We start from the raw sequence: 25,314 nt of genomic DNA on the forward strand, positions 1-25,314 counted from the left end.
GCGTTGTGAAGCTGTCACTGGGTCTCACAGCTTCCTCTAAGAAACAGGGTGATGTACAATGAGCGTGACACAATACCAGTATTGATTTTGTGATTTTTTTAATTATTATTTATTTTTTTTTTCCACTTCTCAGTGATTTTGAGTATGTGCTGTTACCTGATAAACTTCATATAAAAGAGGGTGTGATATCATGGGGCACAAGGATCACCGGAACATGGATCCTTGTTCTTCGTAACGCTGCAAAATCCTGCCAGCCTCCTGTAGTTTCTAGGATTGGACTTATTGCATGCCAAAATAAACTTTGGAGCAGGGCTTTTTTTTTTTTTAGCACACGTTGTTTTTATGTGCTAAGCACAAGCATAGATTTCTCACTCTTAAGCAACATTAACAGGAGTTAGGAGAGGGGGTGTTTCTCATGGGGGAATTTTCCTTCTGACCAGTGTCCTGTGACCAGTGCAACTTTAGAATTTATGGGGGAAAGCAACAGAAAGGTAGACCAACTCCAGGAAATCACAGTGGTGACTTTAGAAGAGCTTTTTAAGAGGATACGTAATTTTAAAATAGTACCGTCGGAAACCTCTTTGACCGGAATGTGATTTTTCAATGTTTCAGTTAGCATCAGAAATGTTTCTTTCGGAAATATATGTCTCTTTCCACTCCTGCCTTAAAGATATGAGTATACAAAACTTCTGCTGTATTGTGTAGGTTTTAGCGTTGATAGAAAGACAAAATAATACATTTTTGAATAGGGTTAGAAATAAAAGCAATATTATTCCTGGCAAGTGCGACCTAACTTTGCAGGCTTGTCCCATGGGGTATATAAAAGAGCAATGTAGGGTTATATTTTATAGAAAGCTCCCATGGCATTCTGAGTTCAAGATGTAGCAATTAGCTTAGCAGATGAGGAAGGAGATAGTGAGGTAATGAGCTGCATCTAATTTGTCCATGTGGAAGCGCCTAACAACAAACATCCCTGTAGGAAGAAGTGAACGGTTCTCTGCAACAATTGCATCACCTTTTCAGGTGGGAGAAGCCATTGCGTAAACGGCAGTCGCAGAGCGAGTCGCGGTCTGGCGTTGTAATTACTTCCAGCTTGCAAAGGGGCCTGAGGTCAAGGGGCGAGTGACCGTCTGCGGGTTGATGATCCTCCTCCTCTACCGCTCAATTCAGTGGACCGACGCTGTATTCTGATGCTGCGATAGTGAGCCTGGATTTTTTTTTTTTTTTCCTGTGGTTTTTAATGAATGAAGTTCACTGACGCTCACCCCCTCCCCACCCTGACCTTCCAGTGTAAAGGAAAGTGAATTTGGACATTCGCTACCACGCCGTGGTTTCGTGGAGGTAGTTCACCTACGGTTGCTCCAATTCCTCATCTAGATTATGGAAAATCCTGAAACGTTCTTGGGGTGTGTTGGGTTTTTTTGTGGTTTGGTTTTGGGTTTTTTTTTGGTTTTTTTTTTTTTTTAGGAGATGCCATGGGATAGCCTGTTGCAGTCTGGGTAGGAATAGGTGCCTTATGCTGCTAAGTGAGGCTGATCGTTGAAAAACCCCTACTACAGTGATTGCAACGATGCATGCCTGTTGATTCGGACAATAAATATACTTTTTTAAATTAAACCAAAGTCTAATACCGCAATCCACAAATTTTACAAGTACCTGAACTGGGAAAGGATAGGTATTTTATTATTGCCACTGGTTGGTTACTGTAGCAGTAGTTTTTGCTTCATGGATTTGCAAAGCACATAAGCATCTCCTTGCTTCATAGCTTCCTTGGTTTTGCTGAAGAACAAAAGTACCAAAACACAATTCCAAAATGGTACTGACACTATTCATCCCTCTTCTCAGAAAAGCCAGTCTTCAAATAATTCTGATTCCTCAGTTCTGGTACTTCTGGTACTTAAATAGTCCTTCTAGATTATTGCTGGGTTTTTTTCCCTAAAACTTCGGTGGATTTTTGTGACGCTGTCTTATTTCTGTCTAAATTTGCACCCCAGAATGCAGCGCAAGTTAGGTCCTTACCCTGTAGTTATGCTGTGAAAGAAGAGGCAGGTTTTCAGTGTTTTTCAAGTTTCAAACCCCCAGCTGTTTAGTGTCTTTTTTTTTTTTTTTTTTATAGAAAGTCTCGCCCTACTACCAGGGCTTTAGCATTGGTTGGTCCAACCACGGTTGGACAACACGTGTCGCCGTGGTTTTTCCCCAGTAGTCTGAGGTTATCTGAAAAGTGAGCTACCAGGTTAGTTATATTCCTGACTTTTAAAGTGTGTTTTAACACAGAAGTTTAATAAATGTACAATTATACTGGCTTGCCAGAGTATCTTTGGAATAGAGTGCTTACGTATGAGAGGAAATATTAAGGAACGTAATACAAAGACTTCAGAAATTCTCAGTGGAAAGGACAGCTGATAGACAAGGAAAGAGACCGTGCTGATGGCTTTTTTAGTTTAGTGATGTTAAGGGCAGAACAAGCTTTAAATATGGAAGAGGAGGAAAAAAAAAAAAAAAAAAAAAAAGAAGAAAGCCCAGATCCAAATGAGTTGACAGATGTCCTCGGTGATTAAATTTCAGCACATGCAGACTGGCCCGCCTGCAGAACACAGCCCAGCTGTAGGCAGAGAAGTTAACAGCTATGTTTTTAGCTCGGCTCCTTTTAGTAGTAAAAGGATGACTCAGATGAAATAATCTGTCGGTAAAGACGGCAGTATACTAATGTGCGTTATGCTTATCTGTAAGCCGCTTAATTTGTTTAAAATATACTGTTGCTAATTACGGAAGGGAAGCTACACCCGTTATGTAGTCAGCTCATGTAGAAACACTGACTATAGCCGTTTGTATGAGAGATGGATAATTTATAACGTGAAGCATTTTTTAGTAGCGTTGCTACCAGAGAAGCCACATTAATTACCTATTTGTATTAACATTGATCTGAAGTTATTTGGATTTTTTTTTTTTTTAAAAAGTACTTGTGAGCTTTTATATGTTTCTGTTAAGTTCTTACTCAACAGTGAGGAGCGGTGTACAACTTCTAGACTGCTCAGCCATTGGTGCTCTTCACTGGGACACGTATTAGCCAGGTAGAGCATTGTCTTCTAAAGGTACAATAAATGAGCAGCTTTGCTTTTGTATGCTGTGGAATAAGTACTACTTGCCCGGATTTCTGCCTGATAATGTTGCACGTGAGGACCCTTAGTTGTACGGCATTTAGAAACGCATTTTAGATTCCTTTCTAGGCTGCCGTTTAAAAGAAAATAATCATAATATAGTCTATTAAGGCTTAGATGCCCGTATTTTAGTTTCTTGTGACTTTCTTCCAGTGGCTACTATGATTTTTCTCCCTCTTTTAGTGTCCACTGTATCTCACTTTCTGTAGAAAATTTGCCTGTGCCCCCATTATGTGCTTTATGAGGGCTTGGAAATAAGTGTTAACAGACAGCGCGTTTTCTGTAGCGCCAAAAATACAAATGCCAGGGTCTCACAGGAAATCCTGCATTACCCCTCTGCTCGCTCATAGTAGGATAAATTGGAAGTGTTGAAGAAAAATAGCTGCGAGGATTGACTGGAAGAAAGGAATAACCAGGAAGTGCCAGCTGTAGTAGCTGTGTGTTCTGGAACAATTTTGGTAGTTTTGTTCTTTTTTTTTTTTCTTTTTTTTTTTAATACTTTTGCTCTTTCTAAATTGCTTCCATCCCACGCAAACTACTGTTTCGTAGTCGTCGTTCTGTCTGTCTCTTCTGTATTCCCAGCAGTATCGTGCTGGAGTGCCTGCTGCTTGTAAGCTCCTTTGTGAGGATTTTCTGAACTCTGTCCAGAATAGAAATGGAGTTTTTGAAATAGAGGCAACGTCTCTCTTCCTTCCATTTTGCTTGCACCTTTCTTTTCCACCTCTCCAGTCATCCTTGTAGCTTTGGGATCTCCCGAAGCCAATTTCTTTGTTTAATGTGCCTTTGCGATGCAACGCTGTTTGTTTCATCGTCACTGATTGGAGGTCAGTGACGAGTGGTGTTCCCCAGGGGTCAGTACTGGGTCCAGTCCTCTTCAATATGTTCATCAATGACCTGGATGAGGGGATAGAGTGCACCCTCAGCAAGTTTGACGATGACACAAAGCTGGGAGGGGTGGCTGACACACTGGAAGGCTGTGCCGCCATACAGAGAGACCTGGACAGGTTGGAGATCTGGGCAAAGAGGAACCTTATGAAATTCCATAAGGGCAAGTGCAGGGTGCTACACCTGGGGAGGAATAACCCCATGCACCAGTCCAGGTTGGGGGCTGACCTGCTGGAGACCAGCTCAGCTGAAAGAGACCTGGGAGTCCTGGGGGACAACAGGATGACCATGAGCCAGCAATGTGCCCTCGTGGCCAAAAAGGCCAGTGGCATCCTGGGGTGCATCAAGAAGAGTGTGGCCAGCAGGTCGAGGGAGGTCATCCTCCCCCTCTACTCTGCCTTGGTGAGGCCGCACCTGGAGTACTGTGTCCAGTTCTGGGCTCCCCGGTTCAAGAAGGACAGGGAACTGCTGGAGAGGGGACAGCAAAGGGCTACCAAGATGATGAGGGGACTGGGAACACCTCTCTTATGAAGAAAGGCTGAGGGATTTGGGTCTCTTCAGTCTGGAAAAAAGACATCTGAGGAGGGACCTTATCAACACTTGTAAATACTTCAAGGGTGGGTGTCAGGAGGATGGGGCCAGGCTCTTTTCGGTGGTGCCCAGTGACAGGACAAGAGGTAATGGGCACAAACTTGAGCATAGGAAGTTCCACCTAAACATGAGGAGGAACTTCTTTCCTTTGCGGATGGCAGAGCCCTGGCACAGGCTGCCCGGAGAGGTGGTGGAGTCTCCGTCTCTGGAGACATTCAAAACCCGCCTGGACACATTCCTGTGCCACCTGCTCTGGGTGACCCTGCTCTGGCAGGGGGTTGGACTAGATGATCTCCAGAGGCCCCTTCCAACCCTATGGTTCTATGATCATCCATCATCCATTATCCTTAGCTCTCTACTTGACTTCCCCCTTTCCCTCTGCTTATTTCAACTGGGCTGTCTCTTCAGGATCCATCCTTTTCCCTCTGTGTGCAATTGTGCTTCTCTGCTTCAGACATGTTTTACTTCAACTCCTTGCAACACCTCCTTAGGTGTTATCTTTTAGGCAAGGTTACGGGAAAAATTCAGAGAGTGGCTATTTTAAGCAAATCAAGGTTTAACGTATTTGCCGTTTTGGGGGACGGTCTAATAAAAACGTGCAGAACAATCTCTTCTTCTCTGCATGCCTGCCTTCATTTTGAAAACTGATACAGCATGCAGGTGAAAGGGAAAAGCGTTAAGAGTGCTGCTAATTGCCACCTAAGGTAGAGGGCCTGCCTGCCTTCCTGCTGTGCGCTGCAGGGACCTCCTTTACCTCTCCTCTTAGAGGGGTGCTCGCCGTCCCTTCCCTAAAACCGCCTTGCCCCTAAGCACTTAAACTCATGCTCTGCAGGTGCTTCAGTGCTGCCACCTCCGCTTCTTACAGTCGGAGGCTTGGAAGCGGTCCTGCTTTGGGGGGAAATCCATATGGCAACACAACGTCATCCCAACATTTCAAGCAGTGCCACGGACTAGTAGCTGTGTTCTCGGTACCCGAACCTCTGTACCCGTAGCAAACGGATGTTCAGGTAGTTCCCTCTCGGCGTGCACGGACTTAAAATATTTCTTCCAATTTGAAGTGTATTCTTAATCCCAACAGTCCCCCTAGGTTGGGAAGATAATCAAACATACTCTAAAAGGGGAGAAACTTTAAAAATTTTGTTCGCTTCTTATGTCTGTCTGATCTCTGTTCATAGGGCATCTGAGCACTGCTCGGTCAGCACAAGGGCTTTGGGGCGGGGGTTTGTGTTATTAATATGACTTTAAAAGAGAGAGCTTTCTAATATAGTTTCGAGGGGAAGGAGGAATTACCAGCAGGCGATTTAGCGGTAATCTGTCATTTTTAGCACTTGTGAATAACCTTGTCCGTGTTTTACAAATGCAGTGTTATTCTGGTTTTTGGTATCTCTCCCTATTGCATTCCAGTCACGAGATACTTTAGCAAATGTAATTTTTTGGGAATTTAGATTTAAATGGCTTTTTCTGACAAGCTGCTCCTGTGCTTTCTGAGGGTGTCAAAATAGTTCATCAATTTTTACTGGAACTTAATTTTTGACAAGTTAACTCTTACCTAAAATGTAATGCTAGCCTGGAGAACTTGGAATAAGTAAATGGAAGTGTTTGTTCCTTTAAAATAAAAAAAGGAAAATGAAGGATTTACCACTTAAGCCTTGCGTAAATTAATAATCTTCCCTGCGCTGTAAATTTCGGCCACTAATGAGGTGTCTCTCAGTGAAGAACAGAGCGAACTGTAAGTGAAAAATCCATGTTGTTCCTGTTGAGGGACAATTGGAAACGTGATGAAAGCAGATGGCAGGCTATTTGGTTACACCTGTAATCTGCAAAAGCTTGAACAAAAATTAGGTGAAGAATATTTTTGTAATTGACCTTTCAGTGAACTTGCATAAATTTTTTTCACTTACTCAGTGGATGTTTATGACCTTATTATTTGGATTACTAGATTAAACTGTACTGAAATAGGAATGCCTTTTATAGGGTTAATGCATTTGAGAAGGACATGCATGTGATTGCCCCCTTCTCTCCCCGCCTCCCCATTTTTAACACTGCAGAGCATCATTTTGAATTGAAATAGTCCATAATGGTCCTTTTTTTCACATTTCTTTAACAACATGAACGCTAAATTATAGCTGTGCAATTATGTAAACAATGGAAATGCTTCCAGAATGAATACTTCCTTTTAAATTTTCATTTTGTGTAATTGCTGAAAGGTTTGGAGCCATAATAAACCAAAATTATTTTACACGTTTATCGTTCTAAAGGTCAATTATGAAAGAAGTAAAGAAACAACACTGTACAGAATGAGTAAACCAATTTCTATTGCCATCACCATATGTTTTTCTTATTGCTCGTGTTTTTCCAGTTACTGTGTACATAGCATTCAATTAAAGTGATTCATTTACTAGGCTGTAAGCTGCTGAACAGAGTTTACATTTATAGAACAGTGCTTTGAAGGGAAGGAAACAACTTGCCTCTGTTTGAATTACCTGATTTTTGCAATATCGCTGATAGGACATATGTTCTCACTTGGTCGCTTTCTCATAAGCCTGAATCTTCTGATAAGCTCGCAATGCTACTGAATTACTGCGCGAAATCACGCTTTTACTGTCAGCTGGATTGGGCGTGAAAGTGTGCTAATTGGGAAACGGGAGGAAAAACTGTGAAGTTTCAACCTGTAAGCGCTTTCCTGGGGTGGGGTTTCTTTCCTGCCCATGCTGTAAGCTCGCTCTGCCTCAGATTAATTTAAACGGGAGTCACTCAGACTATCACAACTTTCCACTGAAATGCCCGAGATGAAAAATGGCAGTGGAAGCTAATGGAAAGCTGGGCTGAACACGTTTTTCTCTGGGCTCTTAGGCACTTGTACATCGTTAACTTTTAACAGTTGTGTGTGTGTGTTCGGTTACCGCAGCATACGATCCATGCTGTGAATTCATCAGTCTGAAGCCACAGAACAAAAAAGCAAAAATTCAGGATTGTTTCCTTAGCCTTTCCAAATAATTTCTTCAAAGGTTTCTCACTGTGAAAAATAATTTAGTTTTTTTTTTAGTAGTGGTACATCTCGTGAACACCAAGTAGATCTGTGCAACCACATAGTTAGAGCTTTTTGCAAAGCGTGTGTTGTCACAGCATTTGTTAAAGTCGTGTTAGTTACGCCGTGCTGTAAGCTCAGGTATTAATATATCGAAGGTAACGGTTTTGCGATTTCTATTTTATCCTCATTTCCTAAGCGTTCTATGCAGTGACCATAGCTAAGAGTCGATGAAGCCGGACGATCGTTACAGTGGTATTTAACAGATGGGATTGATGGAGCGAGGACAGGAGTTAACGCAGTTGTTTGTAGCAGGTCTTTGTACCTCCTACGTTCTGTTACCTTTCAGGCCAGGTTAGCGCGGGCCCTTTTATTGTGGCATATGTCAACAGGAGTGTACTCCCATCTGCTGCTCTATAGTTTGATGCCCAATTATTCAGAGACCAAACACATCGCAGTACCTGGCTCTGTTCGTAATTACAGGTGCGTTGTGTTGTGAGGAGCCCGGTGCATTAATCAGACTCTTAATTATGAAAAGGTGGGTCTTTTGTTCTGCTCGGAGCGTGAGTTTACCGCCCACTTTATGAGCCGCTGCATCCATCTGCTCCCTCTTTTTCAATGTTTGCATTGACTGATATTGACTTTAAAATGTATCAAAGGAAGTGATTAAAACTAGTTTAAACATTAACTCGAGTGGCATTTTAGCTTATTCAGGAAAGTGAAAGCATTATCTGCTACTATGTTAAAAACGAAATTATTGCTTTAAAATCTATAACGCGGTTATTTCATAGGATGTCACTGCTGTAAATACTTAGCAGAACACTAAGCAGGTTCTGTCCAGGTGTTTAGCAGTGCTTTGAGAAAATGCTAAGGTAGTTGAAGCATCTCTTCATATAGAGGAAAACGAGTTTGACTTTTTTAGTTTCTCGGGTAGAAATGGAGCCTACGGACGCATTCTGGGACTAAATTTTAAGTTCACGCCTTATTTAACACATCATGAAACCGGTAAAGATGGGCATTGGAAGCGGTTTTCCTTTGCAACTTTTCTTTGAAATTCCATTGAGATGAAAAATAATTTTCTACTCAATATAGAAATAGCTTTCTCTAATTCTTCAGCAAATATAATGTTGCAGGTAAGGATTATATAGATTTTGGACCTAATTTTAAACCTGCTGAAACCTTGTGGGAAGGAAATCTTAACTCAAATACAGGAACTTTGCTGTGATTTGGAGAGACTGTGAAGAATTGAAACGTGGAAGGATTAAAGTTGAAACGCTTGTCTTGAATGTGTTCTCTGTCACAGGGGGATGATGAGAGCAAAGCTGTGGTTGGTGGTCGCATATAGTGCCAACTCCTAAAAACAAAAAAACCCCTTTGTTCCTTCAAAAGTTCAGAAAAACTTTTTTTTTTTTTCCCCAGGGCTTATCTATGTTTGCTATCTTAATTATTTAGAAGGAGAGTGACTTAGAATAATCTAGTTAGCATATATTTATCTGTGTTGCCGTGCTGTGCAGGATCACTTCTTGCGTTTGACACCGCTGTATTTCTCAACTAGGGCAGAATAGCTAAAAAAAATATAAAATAATCCCTTATGTTCTGGAGCAGCCTAACAGTAGTAAGCCACCTGCTGTCAGTTACTGCCTTGAGGTCCTTCAGGGCAAAGGCAGGCGTCATCTGTGTCATCTCATGTTTTTACGGCTACCGAATTTTGAGTAATGTGATTTTTAGGAAATACCTCATTTGGAGTGGCGTAATGCTTCATTTTAAATTGATTAATGGTTTGAATGTTTTGAATCCAAAGTCTTACTTAACAGGAGAACTTTTCTTTTATGCTTAGACGTGAAGAGACATGGGCGGGTTTTGTTTTTTTTTGTTTTTTTTTTTTTAATCAGGAATTTAAGAGTACAAATATTAGCAAAGTGCACTTTTCCTACTAAATGCAGCTGCAGCGGAAAGTAGTGGTTGTTACGTGACGATCAGTTACACATAGAGCAGCGTGGCTCTGAATTAGTACCACCTTGATCAGTGTGGTACTGGTGAATTACAACGTTCAATCTTCTCAAACTCTCCCTTTTGCTTTTGGGCTTTTTTTTGTTGTTGTTGTTGCTTATTTCTTCTCAAACAGGTAACTTCTCTTCCAGGATATCTTAAATACTGTCATAAAGCACTGCCCACCTTGGTTTTTCTTCCTGGGCTTACCTGGCTTTACGATGCTGATCGGAGACTTCATTACGGCGGCGGCCAGGGTTCTGAGCACCGACGCGCTGGAGGTGAGTATGGCAATGCCCAGCACCCCCGTCCCCCGAGAGCGCGCGCTTGCTAACGAGGTTCGGATGTCTCCACTCTAACAGGTGTTGACTCATTAGTGCAATGTGAAACCGGGGCTCTTGGGGCAGATACCATGGCAGCTGATGTGTGAAATTGTGGGATAAGGTGACATAGTGGTATTGCGAAGGTGTTTCATCAAAAGGCCAAAGTGTGAGAAATCATATCCCCGCTAATATCGCGGCACGGCTGGGCGCTAAAAGCAGGCCTTGGATTTCAGAATCTCCTTAGCTTTTTCTCAGTGAGCGAATATTGAAAATACGGAACTCTGCTGGTAATACAGAATTTCTTACTAAATATCAGCACTACTAGAACTGTGACTCTAAACCATTAAATTAGCAAAGGAGAAGGAAAACAGCAAATGAATGATGTGGTGCCAAAATAAGGGTAAAGGTCTGGCAGTCCTGGGGAAAACAGGAAAGCTTTGTTGTACATGAAACACCGGTTCAGGGGAGCCCTTTCTGTCCGTTTTGGCCAAGTGCTTTTTACCGCTGCTCTTGACATTTGTGTGGCTGAGCGGGTGGCCCTGCACAGGGACGCAGCCCTCTCGTATTTCAGCGGGGCTGAAAGGGTGAGCCTGGCCGTGCTTTTTCCATTGTCCCTCAAAGAGTTTACAGCCATTAATTTTCTGACATCTCTCTGAAAAAACTGATCAGCCTGATCATTGATCCAAAGCTTAAAGTGCTAATAAGAAATGAAAACTCGGTGTTGAAACAAGACCCAATACCACCTTCCGTTTCTCCTACGCGCGCAAAACTTAGCGTGCGTTGTATTTTTCAACGTTACACAAGATTACGTAGCAGTACGTAATGCATTTATAGCTCATGCCGTGTTGCTTTTGATGGTTTTATTGGAGTAGGAATCTCTCTACGCATTTTTATGGTGTATACAGTCAGTTTTTGAGTGCATTGTGCTGTCCTTTGTGTCACGCAATCAGCTAATAGCAGTGCTAGATTAGTGCTTAAAACTCTCACTCAGCTTTTCATTAGGTTGGTCCGTATTTTTTATTGACACCACACTGCTGGTAGCTGGATTGTGTAATGACAGAGGAGGTATTAAAAATGTAGAATATGCTTAGGAGCGGGGCCAGGTCCCCTGCTGGAGGAGAAGCTCGGCCTCAGAAAAAAGAGCAAGAGCAACACAGCAGCAAAAAGCACAGGCAAACAAGTGTCTTTAAGTCGCAGCTTTAATGCTGCTTTTGCTGTACTTGTGAAGGCAAAGCTACGGGGACGTGTTCTTCAGGACGCTTGCAATGTTGCATCGTGAATACAGCACATCTGGTATTTATGGTGACAGACACTAGCCTCGTAGCTTCTGCTACTTTCATAATTTTATGAAAAAAAGTTTTTTTGTTTTCTTTCATTAGGCTCCCCGTTCAGAAGCTCACACCATCCTTGGTTCTCTTGTCTGCTTTCCAAATATCTACCAAGAAATCCCACTCTTGCGGCCCATTTCAGAAGCCGGTGATATCATTGCAGGAACAGCAGATGTGAAGGTAAAATCACATCTTTTTAGTACATCCTTACGTAACCTAACATATTTTTACTAAAGAGTCACTTCATTTTTACCATGCACTTTTTAAAAATAAATAACCCCGTCCTCCTTCTCAAAACCCCACAGCTGCACACATTATATGTTCTTATTTGATAAGCATTGCTTTGCTTAACACGCACCATAAAATTAACAAAGCTTAGATGCTGCAAATTACATTTTTATTTTCAAGGAGAGTGAAATGGGTATGATCAACTGTGATGTTTTCCAGCCGGATGCCCGTCAAGTCAATTCATTAGATGATGGTGGTGGTATTATTTAAACTGTCCGTTCGTGGTATTTGTGTGTATTAGCTTGTCCTTTAAGAGATGTAGGGTATGCATAAGGGGAAAATATTTTTTGCATTATTGGTATTACAGTATTATTAAGAAAATTCCCCATTCAGACAGAACCATCAACTTACATGAATGGTTTTTCCCTGAGAATCAATGTCAGCGGGACACCCCGAGACGTGAATTGTTTTGCTCGATGGGAAACTTTCTACTTTAAGGACCCTAAGAGCAATGCTCTTGGTGGGGGGAAAAATCACAAACACCATCCTGTAAAGACCCAACAAAGGTGACCTGGAGCATCACTGGCAGGGGAAACCTGTCCAAATGGCTGCCCTCACACGAGCCTCCGTTGCTTTTCGATAAACTTGAGGCACCGCGCTGATCCACCGCGCAAAGTTAGGTAAAGCTGGAGAGGAGTCTACGAATTCCTCATGCGGCTTGAGAATGTAGAACCGGAGAGAATGCAAAACCCTTAGCACACCCGGCTCCTATTCTTGCTTTCGACATCAGGCCTCAGAGGGTTGTCGGAGGTGCGTTAAAACAGTCTCGATTTTAAAAGTGTCTTTTCTGTACTAAAAAATACACTAAATTTTTTCAAAACATGGCTGGCTTAGAACTGAAACGCTATGGTTTGTATTATCAAGTGATCACCACTCATCATTAGTAAATACCCACCAACTCTGAAAGTGAATTGATTTCCATCTTGCTGCCTGTACGTGTTTTTAAGTTGATTGGATTTCTCCCTTGACAAGATAAAATTGGCCTGTAGTAAAAGTGGTTTAAGAATAGACTGAGAATTAAAGTTATTTCATTTGTAACTGTGTCAAAAATAAACAACTTTATTTAAAGTGGATGCATGAAAAAGGTGCTTATTCTAATTTATTTTGTTATTTTAGTGCTACCTCATAAATATTTTACTGAAGAACGCTACAGAAGAGCCAAGTGAAGCTGCAAGGTAAAATACCGAGTAGAAGAAAAAAAGGGAAAGTCTTTTTCACCGCTGATTGGTTTTTTTTTGGTGCTTGTACAGCTGAGTTGTTACCGCTGCCTTGTAGTACCCTTACGACTACCCAACCTATTTGGATGGGTTATTCACTTGAGCCCTACTGAGATGAGGTTCACTTGGCACCCTGAAGGTGTTAACCTGTTGCGTGACCTGAGAGAAGAAAAAGAGAGGTTGCGTCTTTGTGCATTTCTTTCTTTTTCTTTTTTTGTTTTTTTTTTTTTTTTTTCCTAAATATTCTTCTAAAACTTCTGACAGAAGCGTTTTTTTCTTTTCAAAAAGATGCATAGCCATTTGTGGCCTTGGAGTTTGGATATGTGAAGAGCTAACGCAGTGCACAAACCATCCCCAAGTGAAGGAGGCAATCAATGTCATAGGTGTGACACTGAAGGTAGTATTATGACAGTCTCTGTAATCAATAAACGTTGTGTAAAAAAAAAAGCTATTTTCAGGTTTTTTTAAGTAGCTGCTGGTTATACAGAGCACAGTCTGCTGGTTTATCTTCTCATTGCTTAAAGCACTGACAGGATGCTGCTAACGCCCAACGGCTTGGGACTTTTTGCATAGTGTTAGCGGTGTGGCATTGGCCATCTTTGAAAAGATAGCTCCCAGTTTTGAACTCTTGCATTTAATTTAGTAACTCATTATGTTCAGTCAGCATGGTTCCTATCCTTATGGCTCCTGTGAAGTTGCTGAGGAGCATACGCACAGTTCTTCAGTGTCGCCAAAGTAATATCCTATAAAAAAAGTGCAAAATATTTGCAAAAATAGCATGTGATTATGTATCTAAAGACCCTTTCCACAACAGACCAAGTTAAGACTACATAAATAATGTCAAGCCTGCTGTTTCCTAATGCTGACAGTGTGATTTTGCAACATTAACGTTCTTTATTGTTTGTGTAGGTGCAACATAATTTAAAACACAGAAAAACTGAATGCATTGTATTGAATCCCGTTATTTTATTTGGCTTTTAATCATCTTTTCTTTTCTTCCAGTTTTCTAATAAACTGGTGGCTCAAGTAGCCTGTGATGTTCTTCAGCTGCTGGTTTCTTACTGGCAAAAGCTCCAGAAGTACGAATCCTCTCTGTCCAGAAAAATTACCGAAGTACGTCGGTTTCTTTAAAATGTTTGTATGGAAATCATATGCAAAATTGTCTTAATTCCTTACCTGAGCTACTGTAACTGTGACTTTGTTATCTTTTTCTTTCTTCTGCAATTGTTGTTAGGAGGTGTACTTGCTGTAGTCCCAGGACCGGTGTACTTCTCTCATTTGTAGCGATTTATTTCCAAAATGCTCAGTAAAACTTTTTGTTTCACTTGGACGTTGATTTACAAGGGCAGTTAGACGCTCCTGCGGGAATTTAACCTTTTTCATACCCTGCTCGAATGAAGCTCAAGCTCTGTCTTTATCGCGAAAGAAGTTAAATGTCTTTCTGGAATTTTGTTTATTTTAATGTAGATCCTCGTGGCCACTATTGCATTTCTTTTGCCGAGTGCTGAATACTCCTCTGTGGAAGCAGATAAAAAGGTACGTCACTGAAAAGAGCAGTCTCCGTTCTTTCTTTTGAGATGGTTACTAAATGAAGTCATTTGGAACCAGAGTCGTATTTTAAACTTTCAAAGTCATACCTTTAAGTTTGGGTGAATTTAAGAGAATAGATCTAAATGCTGTGTTACATGTTTCTGTTTAGTTTATCGTTTCACTGCTACTTTGCTTGTTGGATTGGTGTATGGCATTACCCATGAAAATGCTGCTGGAGCCGGTGTCTGCTGGTGTTCTTGAAGATCAACATACGTCCAAAGCTCCTCTACTGGACTATATTTACAGAGTGAGTATGAGGAATGAACATGATTTATTGCGTCTAGGTGGTTAAAGATGCCTTTCACAGATCGTGTTAGGCACAGAGGCATTTTAGCAAGCTGTGGAAAATCATGAATTCTTGCAGTGTGGGCAGATGAGAAGTTAAGAATGTAAAACGTTAAGACGATAAGATCAGAGATGCAGAATAGACAGAGGATGGTAAAGAGAGAAAGGTAAAATGCTTAAAACAATGAGCCAGGGAAAATAATCTTTGCATAAATATTTGAACTGTTTGAAGTGGGCTGTTAAAATACAAAGTAGGTCCTCAAGTGAGCTGTTAGAGTACAAAAGAAGCGCTGACGAAGAGCGTTATTTTAAAAAGGCTGTATTTAAACATACGTGTTTTCTGTCGTATGTCCTGGCTTTCACAACGTAAAAGTTACGGTGGGTCACTTCTCATTGAATGAGTTTAAGTGGGTGCTGTAATGTCCACTTTATGCAGCGTCACGCTTCTCTGCCTGCAGGTTCTGCACTGTTGCGTGAATGGCTCCAGCACGTATACCCAGCAAAGCCATTACGTGCTGAGTCTGGCAGATCTCTCGTCCAGCGATTACGACCCATTTTTGCGACTGGGGAATGTCAAGAGCTCTGAGCCAGCCCAGTGCCACTCCTCCGCGGATTTGGGCAACCTGCTCACTGTCGCCGAGGGTAAGAGAGTTCACAGAGCGTGGTGAGGGACCAGCATGTCGGCGTTCAGCAGCTAGGAAACAAAGCTTTCCAGGTTACATTTCTTCCTTGAAAATGTGCTTCTCCTTACTGCACATAGCGCTACCGCACGTTCCTTGAAAAAGGGGCAGCGCCCTTTTTTTAAATTAATTGCAGTTGCCTCCGTAACAGGATGTTGGAGCTTGTTGCGGACATTGGTCTTTCACGAAGATCACAGGAGAAAGAACGTGACACTAAGGTGCTGTATAGCGAGAAATTTGTACAGAGGTAGGATAGACCGAGAAGCTGGTTTTGCCTTTGGTACTGCTTATAATTTAGTATATAGAATTAAATTAGTGTATAGAGTTAAATTCAATAAATAAGATAAGCCCCAAATCAAACTTCTTTCATAAGCATGCAGACGCCCTTCTTGAATTTTTCAGTACAAATGGCTCTGTTGCCATAGATAGTTTGCCTGTTCGGAGTGATTTGAGAAGAAGGTGTATGATTTGGAGCAAATTCTGCAGCTGCATAAATATGCTATTCCTGCCAATTTACAACCTACCTGGATCAAAAGTCAAAAGAGATTATTTGGATCTAGGAACGTTATGTTACTAACTTTTTAAAGTCAACTTTAAAGTACGCATCCAAACACGTGAAATAATGTTTCTCCAAGTGATTTACCTTAGAGATCATCTTTGTTTCAAACACTTGTTAAAAATAACATTTAAAATAATGGCTGTTCAACTATGAATTAAGTCCATTTCAAGTAATTTCATATATTAATTTGAATTCACTTATTTCTGCGGAAGAATTGAAAGTACAGATGCAATATGAAGTTGTGTGAGATAACGCTGGATTGGCAGTGGTGCTTTAAAATAGTATTTTCAGGTTTTGATACTGTACTGTTTTTCAGTCCTGCAGCTTATTTTCTTTGGTTTTGCGTACATGCTTTTAGTTTTAACAAAAAGGTTAAAACTATTAAAACCTGTTCTGCGCAGATTTCTTGCTGAGTAGGACGTGTTGTCCTAGAGCAGACAGATGAAGTTACGTAGCGGGTATACTTGTCATTTTAGGTAGAACGAGCTGTTTCCTATCTTGGATATGTTAGTGCCCTACAGGTTTTTTGGCTTGCTTTTTTTTTTTTTTGAAAAAGATTAATTCAGAGACTTACTACTGGGAGATTCGGGAAAAGAATAAAGAGCCTTTTTTATGAGAGGAGGCTGAAGAATTTTGGCTTTTAAGGGCTAGCAAAAGAATGAAAAGGGATATACCTGTTTCAAAGTGCATTGGAAGGTATAAATACCAAGGAAAGAGAAAAACACTATAAACTAAAGAAAAATGGTTTTAAACGAACAAAAACTAGAAATTTGAAGGTTTCTGGCTATAAAAGGGGTAATATTCTGGAATAACGTTCCAGTAGGAGAAGAGGAGGCACAATGTCGCTCAGAGCACGGTTGATTTATACCTGATGTATTTGCCTGCGCTGAGGGGAACATCTTGGGATCCAGGAGGTGCCGTGCCGCTAAAGATGGAGAAGCATTGGGTTTTAGTTGCATCTCTGGTTCACCTTCGCTGCTTGTACCCTGTCCCTCTCTTGCTATGATTGCTGTGGGGATGACTGTGGGAATCCAGGCGGTAAGGAGAAAAACCCCTTAACCTGCCAGGTGAAACAGCGGCGACAGCAGGTAGTGTGGGATCAGCGTGCAGGACTTTTTGCGTGTTGTATGGAGGCCTGGATGTGACTAGCCTAAATGTCAAAGGGCGTGTGGTAAAATTAAAAAAAAAAAATAATAAACAAAAAAAGTGTGACAGGTAGAATGTCTTGGGAAGTGATTGTAAGTAGCTTCTTGAACAGGAAGGATTAGGAGGACAACTAAGGCAAGCTTCTGAAATATGACAGAAATTTGCAGATGCTCTTTTTAATTACCTCTTGCTGCTTTTGTTGATCTATTTTCTTTTCACTGATCATTTTAGAAAAAAGGAGGAGGAACTTAGAATTGATCCCTTTAACAGCGCGGATGGTTATGACTCACCTGGTGAATCACCTGAGCCACTACCCGCTCAGCGGAGGCCCTGCCATTCTCCACAGTCTCCTTAGTGAGAACCACGACAACTCCTACGTGGAGTCCTCCGAGCTGTCCTCGGAAGTCTTCCGGAGTCCCAACCTGCAGCTCTTTGTGTTTAATGACAGTACTCTTATATCTTACCTCCAAATCCCTGCAGAGAAGAAGACAGACACTGAACCACCAGCATCCCCCTCGGACGTAAGAGTGATTGTCAGAGATATCTCAGGGAAGTACTCTTGGGATGGCAGAATATTGTATGGACCTTTGGAGGGCTGCCTTCCACAGCAGAGCGCAACAAACGCGTTTGTGATCTCAGGCAACCCTGAACACCACTTTGTTTCCCAGAAGGACATTTCTCAGGTGGAAGAAGGAGAAGATGCTCTCGACCAACTGCTGGAAAAGATCGGTAACACCAGTCCTGAATGCCTTTTACATCCCCAGCGAAAGCTGAATGAGCCATCGCCACCACCCTTTGGTATGAGCTATGACCAAGAGAATGCGATCACTGAAGCCCTAATGAGGCAGAGCGCCCAGGAAAAAGAGTACATATTTAAATGCAGCTCGGACTTCAGTATGAAGGTGGCCCGTCAAGAAGAACCACGTCCTGCTGAACCTCAAGCGTCCTTTTATTTCTGTCGGCTGTTGCTAAATGACTTGGGAATGAACTCCTGGGATAGAAGGTAGGAAGAGAGGATTCAGAACATGCTTACCACACTCTTCTTACTTCTACCGCCAAATGCGTACACACTTAAGAAAGCGAGAATTAAATAGTTGCGTGGTAGTCAGAGCATACTTTTGAACTTTTACATATTCCTGCTTCGGTGATTATTTTAAATAGACATCTACAGACTGTTTATAATAATAATAATAAAAATCATGTGAGTCATGCTAATTTGATTCCCTTCTCTTAGGTATTTGAATGAGAAAAAACTGTGTCTGTACTATGTTGCATTTTCCTTCAAATCCTTTTTTCTTTTTTTTTATATATTTGTAGGAAAAGCTTTCATCTTCTTAAGAAAAATTCAAAATTACTGCGAGAACTGAAAAATCTGGACTCCCGCCAATGGTAGGTGATGTTTACTAAACACACCACTGATAAGGTTAGCCTTTTCAAAGAAAGGAGAAGTACATCACCAAAACCAAAAATTCATTAAAATGGCATGCGCTAGCAATACAAATATTTGTATGAGAAATGGATTGTTTGTTTCTAAAGAGTTCTGTAGTCTGAACCGACAAGCTATTTTCACTGGTATTATATACGTAGAATTCAAAATCAGTAGCAAATAATAAGACACAGCAACCTATTTCCTGTTTTCTTTAGCTGGGAGGGAAGAAGCTCCAAAATTTTTTTTTGTGACCTTGGCTCAACGCGCACAAAGAACTATTTTCTGCAGGATGATCCCTGCGTCAATAGCAGTATTTTAAGGGGTAATCTCCATACAACTAATCTACAGCCAGGTAGTGGCAGAATAGAGTTCTGAGTATTCTGTTTTATTTTGCATTACTTGACATACAGCTATTTGAAAAATGTTTGCAGCGTTGCAGGGTTCTGATTTTCTTGTATCCCGACAATTTTCATACCAAATCCACTCAGTTAACCGTTTTCAAAGACGACAACCGTCAGCCTTGTAAAACTCAACACAAGCTCTGAAAGTCAATAATGCTTTTCTTTCTCTTATATCATCACCCTATAATTAAAATTCTGTAGGTCAAATTATACTCCCGTTAACACCTGGGCAATCTTACTGTCTTTGGCAAGGTTGCACAGATGTAAGCGATTAATTCTGTAATTGGAACTTGGTCATCAATTCTGGTGCATGGGAGGAATACATTGGCTCTGCTCTCTGAACTGTGGTGTTGCTGCAGTCTGGTAACGGGGAAAAAACTGGTGAAAATATATTCCTGCAACGGAAATTGAGTGATGTGTTCGTGGGCATAAAAGAAATGGACACATAGAGTGCAACGGGGTCACCTGTTCTAGCTTTTGAGTGCGGGCATTCTAACAAATAATTTTGAGCTAAAACTTCTTGAACTTTTGCTCCTTTTTATATCTAATTACAGCCGTGAAACTCACAAGATTGCGGTGTTTTACATTGCCGAAGGACAGGAGGACAAATGTTCAATACTGTCCAATGCAAGGGGAAGCCAGGCATATGAAGATTTTGTTGCTGGACTGGGCTGGGAGGTAATAGTCATAAATATAGGCAAGCTAACATACTCATCTGAAGACCTATGAAAATCAATGTAAGCCGGTTAAAATAGGTAAATGGAAACCAAACTGCTTCTATCACTGCAACTTTTTTAATTCTTAAAAAAAAAAAAGGATACATTTAATACATACCAATATTTAGCAGTACTTAAAAGATCCCCTTTTTAGCAGAATTCTGTAAATCCACGTGCTACTTCTGGTTGAACGCATCCTTCCTGTTTCTGATGGACAGGCGGTGCTGCAGTGGACCTTTCTGCTTTTCTGCATCGTTAAGAGCTGTGGCATAATTTTACCTTAATTTTAAGCTACTTTTAGCTCTTCACATGGTCAGACCACTTACCCAGCCACGTGACTGCTTTATGAAGGACAAAAACATTTGGGTTTAGTTTGCGTTGTTGAAATGGTGTGCCAGTAACCCAAGTGACATGAACATTTATGTGTTTCGGAAACACCTAGTAGCTGCGTTTCAGGCTTAAGGATTTAAGTGACATAAGGTCTACAGGGAGAGGTAGCATCCTCAGTTGGGCTGACGCAGTTGGGAAAACAAACAAGCTTTTGGATGCCGGCTTGTTTTCAGGGAGGCGTTTCTTCTGAATGATTTCCTAGGATAATTTCTTCCAAGGTTTTTTCTCTTTGTACAAATCTTCAGTTTCTTTTTCAGTTCTTCTGATTTGCGTATCTTTTCTCTGCACTTTTCTTGCTGCGTACGCGTTGAATGGGCTTGCTAAGCCGTGCGTAGCCCTCAGAGCAGCGACACGTGGCAGAATGCTTTTGCTTCCTTGTTGTTTGCTGGAAGGAAGGTAAAATAGCCATATAGATAATGACTCAGTACCTCGTTAAGAGATGTTTACTTGTAGCAAATGTCGAATGCAGGAATGGGAAACAGACAGATCTAATGCCAAGATCACAAACCCATAAGGGAAGACTTCTCCTTCTCTGGGATGGCTACAGAATTCTAGAATGGTAAATTCACCAGGTCTTGGTATATAAATAAATCCTGATTATTCATCGGTCTATTCCAGTTTCTTCTAATTGTGACTTTCAATCAACCAGGTGGATCTTTCAACACATGGTGGGTTTATGGGTGGCCTGCAGCGCAATGGCAGCACAGGACAAACGGCACCCTATTATGCTACCTCGACCGTGGAAATCATTTTTCATGTGTCTACAAGAATGCCATCAGATTCAGATGATTCACTGACCAAAAAGGTAAATAATTTGCTGTGTATTTCGAAACGGTGTCTGTAGTCTTCCAAGTGCTTCAATTAAAGTTTAAACTGAAAACAGATTGTGCTGACTGGTCCTAGCAGGCCATCTTTGCTGTGCCACATGGTGCTCTGCAGCTACATTATCTGAATTAAATGGCATCTAAATTCTGGATTCTGAAACACAATTAACATTTCCATGGTAGCCTCAAATACCTCCATTAGTAATAATATTAGCAATAATTTCATTTGTATGTTGTCTGCCTGCCAAAACTGTTGTCGTTTGGTAGAACAAAACAACGAAATGCGACATAATAAAACCTTACAGATGAATCGTCCAGCACGTAACGGAAAAGAAAAGAAGCGAAAGAGAAGTGACAAGCATAGTACCAAAAGCAGCCAGCTGATATTTAAAGCCATTATCCAGTTATTCACAATTCTGACAAGCAGACTCTGCTTCAAAGATGGCCAGAACCCAGCCCAAAATTTTGTTGGTATCAGTACTTAATCATTTGTCTTTCCTAACAAGGAGCGATTTGAGATTACGGTGCTTGCCAACTGCTGCTTAGAGTCAAAGAAGATTTTAGGTGCATACCAAATCTTTGCCTTTTTAATTAGGATTGGCAACTTGTCCTACATAGGCTGTTAATGTGCGTTAATAAGGCTACTACAGCCATCCAATCTACCATGTGATACTATTGTGCTCTGAAAATTATCTATAAATATGTCACTGGGTGATTGTATTTGTTGTCCAGCTAGTTTCAAAATAACATGTGCCTTTCCTCGAAATAAAAAGGTGGTATTTCTAATCACCAGTCCTGAAAACTTGCCCAGCATTTAATAGTAAAGCTAGATCCTTTCTTTTTTACTGTGATATCTGTCATTAAAAAATAAGTCAACAAAATCACACGTTTCTCTTTTTGTATGCAACTCGTTTTCTTTGTATTAGTGGATTTACATGACTACGGAAAAAAAATAATGTAATCTGAGTCCTTTAGGATAAAGAAGTAGGGCTGTGGTACGGATTAAGAGGCCGTACAGTCTCTGTCACTTTACCGAGGTAGGACTATCTGTATTTTTATTGTTCCTGTCCATTATTTATCTAGCTGCTAGTTAAAAACTCCAGTGATGAATGCTTTGCGGTTTCCCTAGGCAACGTATTCCTGTGCTCCACTTCTTGTACCATGAGAAAATTTCCTGTAGCATCTACTTTGTTTCAATTTAAGCCCATTTATCCTTATTCCATTCCACATGGATATGGAAAACAGATCATTTTGCAGCAAACTTATTAATGTTTGAGAACTGCTACCATGTCTTTCCCAGTCTTATTTTTCCTACGCAAATTCGTTGTTTAGTCTAATCTTCCCTCATAAGTCATAGCTCCTGGGTTTTATGGAAGGGTAGCAAAGGCAGTGAAATATCATTTAGCTGTTGAGTAATACATCATCTGCGAGAGGAGAGAGCACAGTCCGACAGAGCTACCACAAGGGGAAAAATAGGTTTTAATTGCAAACAGTCTATTTTACTAATTCTCCTAATTCCCACCCACGTTAAGGATTAACACAGACGTTGAGAGAGTCTGGTTATTCTATTTAATTGTCTTCCCTATGTTTGCTTTAAGAGAATTTCTTCTTTGTCAGACAGAAAAAGCAAAAGCATTTAGTAGTTGCCAGCCTCCAAGAAGCGCTAGGAAACAAGGCCAGCTCCAGTACGTATTATCCACAGAAAATACCGCAAAGTAATTGCTTTAAGTCTTTAAAAAAAAAAAAAACAACCAACCTTGAATCTGCTATAGGAATGGAACCCTGCAGGGATCAAACTGTGTGTTCCTGTAAAGAAGGACAAAGCTCTGAGCAACCTAATGGACCTCGGGAGCTGGCCCCGCTGTAAGCGGTGGGCTGGACCAGATGACTTCCAGAGGTCTTTTTTAACGTATAATCTTCCATGGTTCCGTGCTTCTGCACAGAACAGTTTGGTTTCATTTGACGTAGCTCTTTTGGAAGCAAGCATGTATTTCTGTGCAAATTAGCGTAGACTTCTTACCAAATTTTACAAAACCGCAGCTAAGAGTGGAGGCAAGATGCATTTCAGAAGCACTGTAAACTTTCTGGAAGTCTGATAGTTCTCTAATTCTTTGAAAACGGTGATGGATGAACTAGCCTGCATTTGCAACCGGTGGTTTGAGCATGAGCGTATATCCAAACCATTTCTCAAAGACAATATTAAACATCCTGCAAGAACTCTTATAACCCTAAAAGTGTAAATTTCTTGAAATGTCACTTGTGAACCTTTGCTGCGGAGGCTATGTACTGAAATACGTGAAGGCAAGTACGTTGATGCTTTAGCAACAAAATTCCTCAGTCCACAGAAGTCCCGTGTTGATTTTGGCAGCCTTTGCGTGCGCAGACCACAACTGGGCTGTGTGCTTGAAAAGAAACTCGTGCCTGCCTTGCGACCTACTCTTAAACAAGAGGAAACTGTATTTATTTCCCCCACCTGTCGATACTGCAGTGCCTGGTTAACAGCATCGTGCTCAAACGCAGCTTTGCTTCTGAGACGGCGGCAACTCTCAAGATCGCCACAAGGATTTTAATGCTTCCCCTTTCTCACCAAACGGTTCGTGCATGCCGGGTTTATGCCCTCACCTCGGATTATGGGGGCGGTATGTCCCGGTTAAAAAAAGATTCTCTTACATTTATTACTTGGTTCTACTAATGCTTCTTTTTCATAGCAGCGTGTGAGAGAAAAGCAGATTGCGATGCTGTCATTCAGGACCTGCTCCGTTTGAATGCTTGCTGTGATAGAACTCTGTATGGTGTTAGAGGACAATATTACCGGCAGGAGAAAATTTTAGCACGTTGCCGATCGGGCTGCAGTGAGGGCCACAACTTTTTCTCTTGCCTTCCCCGCGCTTCCATCAGATATCGCATGGATACTGTCTGGGATCTAAGGTCCCCCTTATCTCTGAAATCTTTATGGCGCTTCTGTGTTTTTTCTTCTGCTTATTTTGCCTACAGACAGGCAGAAAGAATTCAATACCAATCAGTGTGCTTGGCTCGCAAGCTCCGGAGCTGAACAGAAGGTCTTACCACCTGCTGGCCAAGGAAGTAGTACAGCAGGCCATAAATTCTGTGGGCTGGGGAATTAAGCAGATGCAGTAATTTTACTTAAATATGTTATTATGGTTCTTTATTTTTTCTGACCACAAGAGGATAAATTAATTTCTGGCATAAATTCACAAGAATAAGTGCACTCGCACTGAGGATGAACTTGGCCCCTTATTTTTGTGCAGTATAGTTGTAATTTGCAGTTTGTGTTCCTTTATTTGAAGTATATGATGACATATTATATTGCTCATTTGGGGGGTGGGTGGAGAAAGAGAATAACCTCTCCAAATAAGTCTTAGCCCTGAAAGAAATTTTTTTCTAATGGAATAATCAAAATTCAGCTGATACCTTTTGCTGCTGTAGGGTTCAGCATCACTGGTTCTAAACTTTTTTTTATCTGGCTGCCTTGTGGCAAGAATGAAAATCAATCATAGTAACAGCATCCTACCGTCCCCTGTCTTGTTCTAGCTAAATTGTACCTAAGGGTTTAAAAATGAGCTGCAAAAATTTTAAGTGATTTATTCCATCTTCTCTATTGTCATAGCAGAACTTTTTCCGATTCAGAAATCTGGTTGCAACCCCATACTGAACTCTTGCTCCTTCGCTGCAGAAATTTGTTAGCTAGAGCTAGATTAGATTTTTAGCAGCTAATCTAACTGCTGTAGGGGTTTGCAAAGTGGGGACAGAGCTGTGCTATTGGATTTGTCCAATTCATTTGACTCCAGGACTATAATTGCACTTATGTCTTACAAGGCTTTTATAGCCTAGGGCTGGCGAGCAGCAGAAAAACAAATTGGCAGTGATACAGTAAGAGTGAAAGGGAATGAAAGGCACACATTATCAGTCTCCAGGCAGCACTGTTCTGGCAGGAAGTTTCTTGGTTAATTTACAAATAAAACTTAGATTTTAGGATGGGTACACTGTCAGCCAGACAATGGGGATGTCAGGCCCGACTGTTACTTAGCAAAAGTAGCAGCCATGCCTCCCCAAAAGCAGAAATTCTTCAGTCAAACAGACGACTCCTCTCTGGAGCCAGCTGGCTGCGTAATGCAATTAGCAGGGAAAGGAGGTCAGGCCATTAGGTGTGTACCGTGACCAGTGTCAGCGGCGGCGTGTTGCCTGGCAGGCAGCGCGCAGCCCAGCCCCGGCAGAGCCGGGGAGCCCAGAAAACTATTTGCTCAGGCGCAGGGGAGCGCGGGCGCTCGGCGAGCCTCCCAGCTCAGCCTCCCAGCCCCGGCCTGCCCGCCCGCGCCCCGACGACCATGTTGGGGCTGAGGAAAGGCAGGCCAGATGTGATCAACGACGGCGTGACGCGCGTCAGAAGCTGTACGCTGACCCAGCTTCCAGGCGCCCTCGCTGTGTCTGAGCGCGTGCAGCCGACAACGTGTATGTTTCGTTCGTGT

The 25,314-nt window shown here is 41.5% G+C and overlaps 1 protein-coding gene across 6 annotated transcripts in view; it reads left to right on the forward strand.

Annotated features, from left to right (window-relative positions):
* The window catches only part of RALGAPA2 (Ral GTPase activating protein catalytic subunit alpha 2), a 136,352-nt gene that overhangs the window by 52,739 nt on the left and 58,299 nt on the right, over nt 1–25,314 (forward strand). For all 6 annotated transcript variants that reach the window (XR_012585940.1, XM_074578688.1, XM_074578687.1 and 3 more), the window contains 12 exons: nt 9,804–9,932; nt 11,354–11,482; nt 12,707–12,765; nt 13,096–13,204; nt 13,810–13,920; nt 14,275–14,343; nt 14,507–14,644; nt 15,141–15,324; nt 17,299–18,070; nt 18,385–18,456; nt 19,452–19,575; nt 20,653–20,808. Coding sequence is in view for 5 of the 6 variants with exons in the window: in XM_074578688.1 (XP_074434789.1) it covers nt 9,804–9,932; nt 11,354–11,482; nt 12,707–12,765; nt 13,096–13,204; nt 13,810–13,920; nt 14,275–14,343; nt 14,507–14,644; nt 15,141–15,324; nt 17,299–18,070; nt 18,385–18,456; nt 19,452–19,575; nt 20,653–20,808 (2,052 nt within the window). In the remaining variant the exon portion in view is untranslated. The remainder of the gene's footprint in view (nt 1–9,803; nt 9,933–11,353; nt 11,483–12,706; nt 12,766–13,095; nt 13,205–13,809; nt 13,921–14,274; nt 14,344–14,506; nt 14,645–15,140; nt 15,325–17,298; nt 18,071–18,384; nt 18,457–19,451; nt 19,576–20,652; nt 20,809–25,314) is intronic.

This window comes from Larus michahellis, chromosome 3, assembly GCF_964199755.1.
Source record: "Larus michahellis chromosome 3, bLarMic1.1, whole genome shotgun sequence".
Taxonomy (NCBI): domain Eukaryota; kingdom Metazoa; phylum Chordata; class Aves; order Charadriiformes; family Laridae; genus Larus; species Larus michahellis.